The 13,759-nt window shown below is 35.4% G+C and overlaps 2 protein-coding genes across 3 annotated transcripts; one reads left to right on the plus strand and one right to left on the minus strand.

The window, feature by feature from the left end:
• Positions 1 to 517: 517 nt before the first annotated feature.
• Positions 518 to 3,468, plus strand: LOC102609046 (patatin-like protein 3). The gene is made up of 7 exons (XM_025093230.2): positions 518 to 754; positions 857 to 1,038; positions 1,142 to 1,331; positions 1,421 to 1,582; positions 1,693 to 1,992; positions 2,832 to 3,013; positions 3,250 to 3,468. Exons 1-7 carry the CDS (start codon positions 620 to 622, stop codon positions 3,305 to 3,307), a joined length of 1,209 nt encoding a protein of 402 aa, XP_024948998.2. The 5' UTR covers positions 518 to 619; the 3' UTR covers positions 3,308 to 3,468.
• A 332-nt stretch (positions 3,469 to 3,800) lies between these two features.
• Positions 3,801 to 13,419, minus strand: LOC102628083 (uncharacterized). 2 transcript variants are annotated; one of them, XM_052444213.1, is made up of 12 exons: positions 12,965 to 13,419; positions 12,751 to 12,852; positions 11,367 to 11,447; positions 10,548 to 10,657; positions 10,326 to 10,398; positions 10,041 to 10,139; positions 6,966 to 7,071; positions 6,435 to 6,880; positions 6,193 to 6,327; positions 5,885 to 6,082; positions 4,508 to 4,834; positions 3,801 to 4,143 (listed from the first exon to the last, which is right to left on the minus strand). In XM_052444213.1, the coding sequence occupies exons 1-12, from the start codon at positions 13,253 to 13,255 to the stop codon at positions 4,051 to 4,053; spliced, it is 2,061 nt and encodes a 686-aa protein (XP_052300173.1). In that variant the 5' UTR covers positions 13,256 to 13,419; the 3' UTR covers positions 3,801 to 4,050. The 2 variants fall into 2 exon arrangements, with proteins under 2 accessions (XP_052300173.1, XP_006466627.1); XM_006466564.4 differs by having other exon boundaries at positions 10,326 to 10,461; positions 12,965 to 13,418.
• Between the last annotated feature and the right edge of the window lie 340 nt (positions 13,420 to 13,759).

Raw genomic sequence — 13,759 nt, forward strand, 5'->3', positions numbered from 1 at the left:
TCCAACATTTTCATTCTAAGCTTGCAAAAATATTTTTTTTTTCTTTCTAATTCTTATATTCAAATATATACTTTGACCATATCATCAAGCACGGACGATGAAAAAATAAGAACTTCTTACGAGAAATTTCGGATGATCAAGTTTTCTTCTAAGAGAAACATCATATACATATATACAGTATTGCTTAATTTCAACTAAAGCTTGATTAATTTTGATAAGTTTTAAGTTCTTAGGTTGCTGTTTCTGACTTTCCGAAATAACAACTGGCTTAGTTGATGAGATAGTGTGGATGAACAAGAAAACGTTTTGAAGGATTTACAATTTGCAATTTGGTCCCACACCTTAAAAAGTCATTACTACTTTAAAGCAAACAAGACTTCGATCCAACGTCCAAAGCTAACCCCCACACCCCCCCCCCCCCCACCCCCCCCCCCCCCCCCCCCCCGGCCCCGTGCGTGCGTGTGTATATATAGATATATGCTCATTACAGCATTGATCAACGGTATAAGCGACAATATTCTATAGATATCATCTCATTGTATTTTGTTAATTTTCTAAGCTAGCTTATTTTGTACTTATTAATATTTTGTACAACTTCTTGCACCAATAGTTGATCCAAATGGAGAACAGAGCATTTCCTGCTAATCAACCTCCAACATATGCAAATCTAATTACAATTCTTAGTATTGATGGTGGAGGAATTCGAGGAATCATTCCAGGTGTCATTCTTGCTTGCCTTGAATCTCAACTTCAGGTAACAATAATTAATTAATTCCGAAGAAAATATTTTCGTTAATGTTCACACCAAGATATGCATAATGCATGGTTCTAACAGTAGTACTACAACTATATATAGGAACTTGACGGTCAGGATGCAAGACTTGCCGATTACTTTGATGTGATCGCAGGAACAAGTACAGGTGGTCTTATAACAGCTATGTTAACAGCACCAAGTGAGCAAAATCGTCCCATGTACGCTGCCAAGGATATAGTACCATTCTACATTAGGCACGGTCCCAAAATTTTCCCACAATTAAGGTAACAATGCTTGAGAATTAATTAGTCAATAAGCAAAAGCTGGCTTCCATATATGCATGCATAATTTTGATTTTTTTCCCTCCTAATTATAAAATATACACAGGGGTATACTAGCTAATTCGGTTGTAAATCTAGTGAGAGCTCTAATGGGAACCAAATATGACGGGAAGTACCTTCACAAGGTGATAAAGGAGAATTTAAAGGACACAAAGTTGCATCAAACCTTGACAAACGTTGCTATTCCAACTTTTGACATCAAGAAACTTCAACCTACTATCTTCTCCTCATTTCAGGTTATTTAATTTGCTAGCATGGATACAATTTAGCTCCAGACAAAGTAATTCGGGATTAATTAATTCATGAATTTGTCATGTACATTCAGGTAGCAGCAAGTCCTGATTTGGATGCTCAATTAGCAGACATAGCCATTGGCACCTCCGCAGCGCCAACTTACTTTCCTGCCCACTATTTTAAGAACCCAGATGAACATGGAACTTTGAAAGAGTTCAATCTCATTGACGGTGGTGTGGCTGCAAACAATCCGGTATCTTTTCTTTCTGGTTTTAAAAGAAAAATCACGACCAGTGAAGTAATTGAGAGCATATTAAACTGATTAACAATCTGTGCGCGTGAACTCTGTGTGATATGATGCAGACTTTGGTAGCCATTTCCGAGATGACCAAGCATATACTGAAGAACCCAGATTTCTGTCCAATCAATCCCTTGGATTATACTCGTTTCCTTGTGATCTCCATAGGGACTGGCTCAAAAAAGAGCGAACACAAATACAACGCAAAAATGGCTTCCAAATGGGGAATTATAAGTTGGCTGTATGACAATGGAGATACACCGTTACTGGATTGTTATGGTCGAGCAATTGGAGATATGGTTGATTATCACATCTCTGTGGTTTTTCAAGCCCTTCAATCGGAGGATAATTATCTCAGGATTGAGGTGAGCTCTTTTCCATTATTCTTCCTCTTGTCCTTTTCTCTGTGATGGCCGGGTTGAATCTATCTTTAAGGAGATAATTAATCTCGAATCTGTTAAAGAATAGTTTTTAAATAAATTTGTGTAACTCTCAACTTATAAAAATAGTTTTTGAATATAAGTTAATCCATGAACTCCCCCCCGAACTATAATTACCGAGGTCAGAACAAATTTCAGAAAAGATAATAGACTTCCATGAAATATACTCCTTTTCTAGATGAAATTCATGTTTTGGCCCCGCAGGCAGGCGGGCAGGCTAACGTTTTTTGGTTTTTTGCATCCTTAAGTTTGTTTTTCCTCCGTTATGCATGGCTTCCTTCAAGTTTTAAGACAAGATTACTGTCTTATTCTAAGTGGAGTTTAGTGAATATGGGACAGGTTTCCAAGTCTATATTTAGCTATTTAAGATGTAAGTCTGAAAAAGGAAAAAGAAAAAACAAACAAATAAAAACCCTCATATACCACAATCATAATTCACAACCTCTAATTAATTTTTTAATTAGAGGTTTGGAATAAAAAAATTTTAACGAGACAAAAACTAGCAGTGACATCAGAACTAAAGTAGAATGGCTCAGCTTAAGCTTTGGAATAAAATTTAAGTCGTCCCCACTTGGTCATCTCTCCTTCTCTGTGAACAATTTAGATTAATAAATTTCAAGAATTATCAGTCAGCTGAAGAAATAGAATAGATAATCTCTCCGATGCAATTCCACCAACATACCTATTTGTTATATATAATAGTATATAATATTATATTATATTAGTACTGTTTTTCTTGCAAGTTAATGCAATGAATAAACCAGGATGACACGCTACAAGGAGACGTGACTTCGATTGATCTAACTACAAAGGAGAATTTTGAAAACCTTGTTAGAGCTGGCGAGACATTGTTGAAAAAACCAGTTTCCCGCATAAATTTGGACGCGGGTTTGTATGAACCTATTGAAAATGGGAGTGCTGGCACCAACGAAGAAGCACTCAAACGGTACCTTCATCATTATTTTATATGAATGCTATCGTTTTAATATTCTTTACATAATTTTGAATATTCAACCCAGTGTCGACATAATAAGAGCAGTCTCATCTCATCCAATATATACATATATATATATATATTCCGCTCTCCCTAAACCGCAAATGAAATTTATGAAAATAGTCTCCATTTAGTAGGGCCATGAGTTAATTCATTACTTAATCGTAATTTCTGTTCAATGTATGCAGATTCGCGAAAATGCTCTCCGATGAAAGGAAGCTCCGTGAATCAAAGTCTCCGCACTGAAAGAAGTAAAATCAGAACCGGAGTGTAAAATCAATTTGTCAATTTCCATGTGCCATAAACATCATTTGTAACGTTGGTTTGTCCGAAATAATTAGCAATAAAAGATGCCCGATTCTTTGCAAGTTGCCACTGCAAGACCAACTTTCTTTTTCTAGATTTTCTCTGAGCCGTAACATCACCATCTTCTGATTTACAAACTTTATTCTGCAAATAATTGGTGATGTCCTAGACCTAGAATAATCTACCTCTTGAATGGTTGCGCACACCAGAATTAAAAAGTCTGATTGCAAACAATCATGGCCAGGATGGTAGAAACGCAGCAATAACATTGTCGGCAGTACAAATCATCATCACCACTTGCTTGAGCTGGAAATGGAAAAATTGTACTCCGATTAATCATGTGGGCCTGTCTTCAAAGTATGATATAAATAAATAATGATTCTGCAAATAGCTTCGCGAAAACTAAAATAGAAGCCAATTTAACACACTTGAATCAATCAAAATAATTTTCCTTCTAATTAACGAAAGCTTCTTTTCTTCTTTTATTGTCCGACTCTCATGCAATGTACAAGGAATAGTGTCTAATAGACAATGTTATACAGGAGATGGTACAAGGACTTGGTTCCCCTTGCAAGTAGGGAACTGTATACTGTATAGAACTCTATGGCACAAATTGAATAACATAGTATTTTTCAAATAAATAAACAAATAGAAATTTCCCTAAACTCTTTTGACAATTTAAACTATGCAAATATTTGCTGAATGACGGTCTCAGCATTCCCATTATATTGTGCAAGAAGGTGGATGGCATCAGCCCTCGGCAAAGCAAGAAATTCCTGCATCATTAGAAAATGCAATAAATTACTTGTTCCCTTACTGCTGCATACTATGATAAAAAAACATCAGTCAAGTAAAGTTTCGGAATTGCAGCTCTGATAGCAACCATCAGTCAATGCCCATAATCTTTGGACTAAAAAAATATATTTATATCCCAAGTAAAATTTACCACAATAGGATCTTGGCCTACTTTGCCTAGTAAAATTGGAAGCTCATGATCCAAGAAAGAATCCATCCAATAGAGGACAGCAATACAAATTTTACATCACTGTTCTATCATAAAGCATGATAAAATGAAGAGCATGTGATATAACAAGAGAAATTTACTTGACAATGAAATAACAAGGCACATAATCAACTCACCATGACTTTGAGTATTGCATTTTCATCACAGACAAAATCTGCCGATGACACTTGATTTGGACTGCTACCATCTTCTGAAACCCTGGCATTTGACGATATTGTGATTTGGGAAGATCCCTGGGTGCAACTATCTGCATGTGACTTCGACATGGCAACTGTGGCAAGAAAAGGAGTATAAACTTCCTTCAATAGATCAATCCTCAGGAGACTTTCAAAGCGATCTTTACACATTTGAAGTTTAAACCACTCATTGTGTGTGTGAAGGGTTGCTCTCAAAATTTTCATAAGCTGAGGTTCTTCAATTCCAAGCCTCCTTCCAATTGCAACCTGTCAAGGGTAAAACCAAGAGCTTATATTTCATTTGATTAAAAGGAACCTTTTAATAATAGATCATCACCAATTCAGATAAAAGATTAACTTACAAACATAGGTCAAGTATAAAAGCAAAGATGTACAGTTATCACTTACTTCCAAAATGAGCAAGGACAACTTCTGCTTATAGATAAACTACAAAAGAAAAACTTAACTTCCAGAACCACTACATGTAGAATTATCCTTTATACCTTCAATACGTTTTTTTTCATTCTTAAACATAATCAGACATGAAATACACCTAAGAAAAGTAATATCATAGCCTATCTGGCGAGGGTTCTAGCCCTTTGTTTAAGATTGGTAGAAGTCCCTTTAGCACCTTGCCTTCTTCTTCCCACTCAATGAAACACAAGAACACATCCGAGCGGGTCTTTCTCCGAGACCCCTGCTTGATTGAAATGACAGATCCTTAAGACAGAGTTGTATAAATGTGATCATACCCACTACCATTGTTGCAGGCATTATAGAGAATCTGAACTGTCTATAAACATGGGGCCCGTGTCGTTTTCCAGTAGGTGCACAAATTGTAACAACATAGACTCAACAGTTGCAGGGAATGTAGATTCCCCAATGATAAGGGATGTGCTCATGATCAAGCAGAGGGTATAACGTATCTGCAGTCTTGAAATTATATCATCTTTTACCTATAGGTAATTTCGAATGAGTTAAAAGCTACTGCACATGCTATTATACTTCATTACTTTGGAAAGTATGATGAAGGTAAAAAGTAACATCAGGAGCTGTCTTCAGGTAAATTACTCGTCAACAAATACAGATACTAGACACGATATTGTCTTCAATTGATAGATACATCCGAAACACAAGCATCCAATAATAACACACCAAGATTTAATTTTTGTATAAACTAAAAGAGGCAGCATCAGGATTATAAAATAAGAGCAGCCAAACAAACTATCAAAAAAGAGCTTCATGACCAAGCAAAAGAAAGTGAGAAAAGTTAAGAAAGAAATACCCGTTCAACTATATCAGTGAATTATACCATACCTGGAGTGAAGTTGCAAGAGTATGTAGAGGGAAGCCCTTTACAAGTACATCCTCGTTAGGTTGGAGCAATGCCAGTAAAGTTTCTTTCAATGGCTTCAGCAGGGCAGGATGACTAGCTGCTAAAGGACCTAAATGGGCACATGCAACCCGTAGAGCACCCAAATGATCACCGCAGCTAACCAGCTTGAGGAATTCTACCTATCACCAACAAACAAAAGGGTGAGAATTCGACATCCATTCATATAGTGAGACACCATGTATCCTCAATGTTTCCTGACGAAGCCATTGACAAAGCAGGATTGTCTTACCTGCTTAAGTTGGAATAACAACATCGGATTTTGTACAAAAAAGTCTGCATCCATTGCATTAATTTCTTCAACAGCTTCTGCAGCCATTCCTTTACCGGCTAGCTCCTTCATCCCCAGCACAATCTCATAATTTTCCTGCATACAATTAACATCCGAAGTGAAATTTTTTTCCTGGCCCTGCAAAATAATGTCATTTAATAATGAATTTATCAAAATCAAAGCAAAAATTTCCAACCAATTACCTGTTGCTCCATTGACATTATTGTGCTAGGAATCAGTGTAGAAGAGTTAAGCTCTCGCTTATTGCATCCACCAAGAGAAATTTCAGGATTATAACAGAAGTCATCTTGCCTTTCCCTCCACCTCTTGCGTTTATTCCTTTCTCCACTTCCATGGCTTCTGCTTCTCAGAACCCTTGAACTTTCAGGTTGATGTGATCCGCTCGTGCTACAATCTTCATTACTGCCAGTTGGCCCACCAGTGAATCGTAATTCAACATCAGCTCCTTGAATGCTAATCACATCAGTATTATTTTCAGGAGAACCATCCATAATAGTATTGCTGACAGAGGTTTCACCATCCGAATTTTTACTGATGCTACAATCCATTTCAAGTGAGCAGTTCCTAGATGAACAACACCCAGACACTGGTTTATCGACTTTTATAGGTATGGAAATGGTTTGCGTTCCTGATGTGCATTAAAAGAATTCATCAAAATTAGATAAAAAATAATTTTGATAAAATTGGAATCAGATAACAAATATGGGTTTTACCAGAAGGGGTTGAAAGGCCAGAATCAACAATGCCCCTGTAAACACAATACTCACGAACAAGCTCATCGAGCATAGAAACATCTAATCTCATTTGACATAACTCATTCTGCAATAAAAACACATATCAGTTAAAATTGGATACAAAGTGTATTCCAGCCAACTCAAGTTGATAAAATGAAGTATAAAACAAGTCCCTCAAGAAGCCCATCTTTAGTTGTTTGGAATTGCACTAAGATAGTTAATTGGTCAAATGAGCCCTCTAATGAGGAAGACCTCATTAATGAAGTGAAGGTCAAGCTAAAAGGCCCAAAAATTTTGATAAGCCCAGAACTGAAATGGTTAAATAAACAACCCAGTAGAGAGCAGAGTGTTGTTGGAAGTAGGAAAACTTGTATTTATCAACAGAAATAAACCCAAAACACCCAAGCATTCGAGAGGCTTGGTATCTCTCCCAAAATGAGCAAGCTCACTACAAAATAATTCTCTGGATCCCCTCCCCAAAAAACCAGCTCCTCCCATATAACCTCCTCACTTCTACGCCAAAATAGAATAACAGAAAAACTCTAATTATCAAAACCGAAAACCATCAACTTATTACTAACAGAAATGCATAACAAACTCCTCTCTATACTACTTAATGCCACGTCAGCCACGATGGGTATTTCCAGAATTACCCTTGCGCCTTGCATATGTGAAACGCACTTGTGGCCTAACAAATTTAAAAAAGAAAATTCCAATGCACTAACGGACAAAAAACACTGCATTGGAATGTGTGTTTTTCTAGTCTTTTACCTTGTTCCTCACTTTAATAAAGAGAGGGCTTCCTCATGAGAAATTGACTCTTTGTTAAAGCACCAGTTTTAAGTAACTGTCAAAGTGATACAAGTTCATAAAGATTACCAACTGCATTTTCAATTGAAAAGGATGAATCAGCAATTATTCTGTTATACTCTTGGAATTTCATCCTTTCAAATGTGGAAAGAACAAATGCAAAAAGGGATATGCAGTTCTATAGATACAAATGAATTTTGGAACGACCTGGCAAATTAGGTTAGGGTATATGGAAAGATGTTTATGAAGATCCCATTGAAGATTCCTCTTGAGGTTGAGTGCTTAATCATAAGATACAACAACCATTTATTGCAACAATGAAGGCCACTGCATCATATGTTTTAATATTGTAATGCAAAAGCAAGGGTATTTATACTTGCAGAAACCTCACACTAAAAATTCATGAGTTGGAAATGGTTGATCGGAAATATTCTTCTTAAAAACATTCAAAAAAGCTTAAACTCCTGCTCAGACACCATAAAGGCCTCCAATTCCAAAAAACAAAATTACAGGAATAAGTACATGGATAAAGAGACAAGATCTAAATGATTAATCCGACCAATGTCTAAAAAATGTTTCAGGTGATGGGGAACAAGAAACAAAACTTCTTTCCTTTGCACACTTTCTTACTAAGAGTAAATTTGACAATGTGGATATAGATTATCCCCTCAAATGTAGCGGAATATTGATAGAAGAAGAATGAGCACAATAGAGAACCAAACACGCTCTCACATTTTAAATAATACATATTACATAAGTCATGTTAACTAATTTTAGAGATGAGCAAGGGGCTGTGCCAGCCCACGGGTACGGCCCATGTTCCTACGGCACATCAACACAGGATAACCCACCAATGGGCTGTGCCAAGCCAAGCATTTTGGCCCATGAGCCATGCCATGGTCAGGCATGACAGAAGCACAAGCCCATTAAGAGCCCATGTGCCCACTTCAATATTTTTGAAATATTTTTTTGTTAATTTCTTATTTTGTTTTGTTATAGGATGAAATACAAATTTAACAATTTAAAGTTCAAATTTTAAAACTTAAATTTGAAATTTTGCTTTGTATTCTAAATTTCTAATCTCAAACCAATACATCTATTAACTGAGTTAATTTAAATTTAACTGAATGATTTGAATCATTATTGATAATTTAATTTTTAAAGAATAACTACAAATATTACTCAATTGAATTAGAAATAACATTATTTGAAAGATAAATAAAATAAAATTTATTTTTATGAAATGAAAAGCTACAAATTACAAATAAAATGAAATATGGCATAATTTGCATTACTATAGTTTACAGCACATCTTAACTAGGTTGGCACCACTAATGACTGAACTATCTATCATTTGCATATTACAACAATTTTATTCACTAAAAGCATTCCTAAATTTTAATCGTCAATGTCATTACTGTCGTCATCATCAACTTCAACATGAACATCATGACATCATCATTGTCTTCATCATCAACATTTGTATCATTTTGCAAATTTTGAAGCATGGTACAGGACACCTACATCGTCATCCTAATTATTGTTTCAGTAATTTAAATTGGATTTGTATAACTAGTTAGTGTTTTATATTTCTAAAACTATAAATCATGCTATCAAAATAGATTTAAATTTGCATTATTAATGAAAGATTTGTTGTTTTTCTACTCTTATTAAGGTTATAGTATGTTTTTAATTTTTTATTTGTTCCATTAAAAGCAATTTATATGTTTCAAATTAATAAATTAATTTAAAAGCATTATAGTTTAGTTTAGTCTTTATATATTTTCATTATGATTCTTGACAATTAAATTTGCTTAGCCTAGTGGATACGGACAACTAGTTTTCTAGGAGTCTTGAGTTCTACACTTCTACCAAGTACCAAAAATAAATAAATAAATAAAACAAATAAAACAAATAAAATAAATAAATAAACTGATAAATTTAAATAAAAATTGAGGCTTATTCAAGGAAAAAAAATTGTGGCCCCACAGCTCACGTGTGCCATGCTCCTGGTTGTGTCAGGCCTCAAATTTAGCTGCCGTTCCGGCACGGCCCAATGGTCATCTCTAACCATTTTCACAGGCTATAACATATATTAAGTACACACCAGGCTACTAGTTACCTGTGAGTACGGAAACTATAACCATATTCTCGTGGTATGGGAAGATGGATACAAGTTAAAGAAATAACGCAAACTCATAAAAAAAGGTCTTAGATGTAGTAAATTAACAAATATTTAATAACCTGAAAAGCCTGAAATAGATCACCCCGGGCAAATCTCAAGCTGTCAACTGCTCCTTGTCTTGTAATCTTTACAGCATGTGCAAGGGCTTGTATGTCAACCTATTTTCCAAAAGTAAACATGAAAAAATAAATAAATAAACACACACACAAGCTCTGAGCAGTGTAAAATTGTTCTCAATTACCAGATGCCAACATAAAGCAAAGCGGTAAAGCTGTACATCCAAGACAATACCTCCAGAAGTTGAAACATCTTAAAATAGTTAGAACGGAATTCTAAAAACCCACCTCATCAAAAGGAGGTGCTTCATACAGAGACTCTTGAGGTGTTGCAGGGGGGTCACGTTCCTCAAGCAGCAACCTATCAGTAAGATCTGAAATGGGTGACGGAACTCCTTGATGAAAGCAAAATTCTTTGTGTATGCTGTAGAATAGGGAGAAATTTAAAGAATAATCAAAATGACTTAAACACATCATAATCATCAACAAGAGTATATCAAGAGTGATTACCTGATTAAATATCTGAGAGTCATAGCAAAAACTGGATCGTATGCATGTAAATGAGCCCTTAAGACAGAGGACATCAATCCAGCAATTTCAAACCTCCGCCTTTCAGCCCACTGAAACAGATACAGCACATAAAACCAGATGCCTTAGGTTAATGGCTACTCAAACAACAATATTTCAGCATGCAGGTATGAATAGTTGACAATACCGGAGTAGAATTTAACTGAATTAACAGCAGAACCAGAACTCAGTTGCTAGCTTGCTCTTAAAAACACTACCCATCCAATAAAGACAAGATAAAACTATAAACAGAGAAAGAAGACATATCATAGAAGAAAGAAGAAAAAAGAAAAAGAGCAATACTAAATATTCAACAAAGCTAGAAATTCTAATCAAATAAAGCTCGTAGTCTTATTGCATTCACAGCAACTTAATCGAGCATTAGCAGGATATTGCACTTGGTCTTAGTCTTAGTGGGATGCAGCTGCTCCATACCCCTGCTCAACCTATATATATATATAGGGGCTGCATAAAGCAGATGCATTATGAAAGCCTATATTTAACAATGGACAACTTGCTTCACGAAAAAACTATATCTAAGTTCCTGTTATCAGTTTTGAATTGTGGGAGAGTAATGAGAATTCATAATTTCTTACCACTTACAATGCATATATATCAGGAACTATAGAATAGGTAAAGAATACCAGTGGTTCAAGGATGAACAGGTGTAAGAACCTTTTTCCCTCTGACAGATGAGAATAGGGAAAAGAAGAAAGACTTCATTAAGTTAGCATTTACAGAGACCAATAAGTTACAACCCACCTCAATTGCGACCGGAGAAGTCGGATCATCTTTATCATATATAAAGGTGAGAAGGACATGCTTGAATTCTTCATATGCTTCCTTAAACATAGATACAAACATCTGTCAGAAAGCAATTTTCTGAAAAGAGAAAATGCTAAAAAGAATTCGTTAAAACCAAAAGGTCAAGGATGAAGGGATGAAAAGAAAAAGGCAAGCACCAAATCAATGATAACTAATTTGAAATTTAATAACATGGCAACGCAAGAAAAGTAACCCCATTGTGATTGTGAAATCAACATATGGAGAATACATTCCACCACAAATATATGTTTTTCAAGAACAATATATCAATATTATTTATTTATATTAGCTTTGTGAAAGAGATGCATGACAGATTCTAAGAAGATTTTCCTGAAAAAGGAAAATGGACAGCCTAGTTGGTTTTGATTGTGTTCAAATGTTGATGTTATAGAATTAGGAATATAGAAGCTGATTCAATAGGCCGATACATTAAACACTGGACTAATAGAGGTGCTGGCTCTAGGGCTAGGCGAGTGAAGCAATTGCCTCATTTTCACATAAGCCTCCTCTAAATTTTATTTTACTGGTGTACCTAAAAAAATTAAGAATTATAAAAAGACGAGCATATTTTAAGGGCTCTTAATAAGTTTTATTGAATTACTAATAATTTCAGTAATTTTCTTTTGTTATCAATAACTTTTTCTTCAATTCCATATATAGTTAATTGAACTTTTCCTAATTGTTCACAGCTATTGACTTCAATTTTTTTTTTTTTTTGTAATACCTTTAATACATCCCTGATTTTTCCTTACTAATTTAATTACTAAATTCTCTCCATACATGGTTCGAGAACATTTTAAACATTGAAACCACAATCCATTAACTAATGTCACTGTCCCTTTTTTTTAATTACCACAGCTTCTTTTTCTATCGAGAATAAGGGATCATACTTGTTTTCTTCTTATTTTTATTTACTGTAAAAGTGTTAACTATAATAAATAAATAAATAACCAATTAAAAAGCTTTTGTCTAAGGCCTCAAATCTCCTTGTCCTTTGAACAGGCCCTGTAGACTAATTGTATGTCAAATTTGCAAATCATGTAATCTTTGTGTCCATCAAGAAACATAAAACAGAGTAAGAAACTAAGAACCCTAAAAAGGACAACAAAGCTCATGACAGCATCATAATGTCAACTAGGCAATAGGCATGCTAATTTCAAATACATCACTGCAAAAGCCTCTTGAAGTATTTCTAATCAGTGTAAAATTAAGTAATACCATAAAAATAAATCTAACCATGTGCCATTATCTACAAAAAGCAAGTATCATCTCCCTAAGAAGGTACAACTTGAGAATGCATAAAAATAACACTGTAAGTTACCGGATAAGCATCAAGAGCACAGGGTGCAAGAGCAGTCCTCAAGCAATTGATCGCTGATTTTCTATCCTCTGTAGTTCCTCTTCTCAAAAGTTCAATAAATTTCTTCAGCAAAACAAAAGAAAAATATATGTGAATAACAGGAATTTGCACGTCACAATCATCCTCATTTCTCGATTGATTACATTAAACTGCATTCATAATTTTTATCTCTTACCTGTTTCTGTAACCGGAAAAGAAGCCTGTGATCATCGAGAATGAAAGGCGCGTGAGCGCGGAGGAGATCAATCGCGGCGTCAATGTCACCGTATTCTAACGACCGTCTGATCTGTCGAATGATCAATCTCGAGTGATAAGACGAAGAGGAGAGAGAGACCGAAGACGTGGAAGAAGAAGACGGAGAAGATGGTGGAGATGATACAATTGAGTCTTCGATTAAGTTCTCAGATTTTGCGAACTCGAGGATGAGTGCGTCCAGAGCTTCCCAGTTCACAGGCGTCGACTCCATTATTGTCAGTTGTTTGTTTCTCGGAAAAGTTTCCTAGAGAAAGTGGGCAAAATTATTTTAATTAGTTTTTTCATTTGGGGGTGCTCGGGTTTGGTCTTGTTTATTTTCAAGGATTTTCCATTTTGAGAGGAAATTTCTACTGGAAGCAAGGAAGGCGGCGAGGCGAGGTAAACAATTTGGATTGGAGGTTATATACGTGCCACGTGTCGAGTGATTTGATGCCTTTGGGAAGGTTGTTTACTTAGTGTTACTTGGTTTGTGATTTTTAGTATCTCACTGATGCTGATGTGGAAGCCTGGGACGCTGATGCGATCGGTCAACGGCTTTGAAAAAGTCAACTTTTACACGTAACAGTAAAACAGCAGCACAAACGAAACGATTAATCCTTAATTATTGATTTATTTTCTCTATCACCGTCTACAAACATATATTTTACGCATATATTTATTTATGTATACTCATGCGGATCAGAGTCCACAGACATCCTGTAAATAAAACTAGCAC

Source organism: Citrus sinensis, chromosome 7 (assembly GCF_022201045.2).
Source record: "Citrus sinensis cultivar Valencia sweet orange chromosome 7, DVS_A1.0, whole genome shotgun sequence".
Classification (NCBI taxonomy): Eukaryota; Viridiplantae; Streptophyta; class Magnoliopsida; order Sapindales; family Rutaceae; genus Citrus; species Citrus sinensis.

What these genes read in the sequence shown, in the direction of transcription:
- LOC102609046 (XM_025093230.2), top strand. Translation starts at nt 620, where the DNA reads ATGGAGAACAGAGCATTTCCTGCTAATCAACCTCCAACATATGCAAAT. An exon ending in GTGTGGCTGCAAACAATCCG is followed by an intron (nt 1,583 to 1,692) that starts GTATCTTTTCTT and finishes GATATGATGCAG; the next exon opens with ACTTTGGTAGCCATTTCCGA. An exon ending in AACGAAGAAGCACTCAAACG is followed by an intron (nt 3,014 to 3,249) that starts GTACCTTCATCA and finishes CAATGTATGCAG; the next exon opens with ATTCGCGAAAATGCTCTCCG.
- LOC102628083 (XM_006466564.4), bottom strand. Translation starts at nt 13,255, where the DNA reads ATGGAGTCGACGCCTGTGAACTGGGAAGCTCTGGACGCACTCATCCTC. An exon ending in TGGCCTTTCAACCCCTTCTG is followed by an intron (nt 6,881 to 6,965) that starts GTAAAACCCATA and finishes AATGCACATCAG; the next exon opens with GAACGCAAACCATTTCCATA. An exon ending in ATGCAATACTCAAAGTCATG is followed by an intron (nt 4,144 to 4,507) that starts GTGAGTTGATTA and finishes CTAATGATGCAG; the next exon opens with GAATTTCTTGCTTTGCCGAG.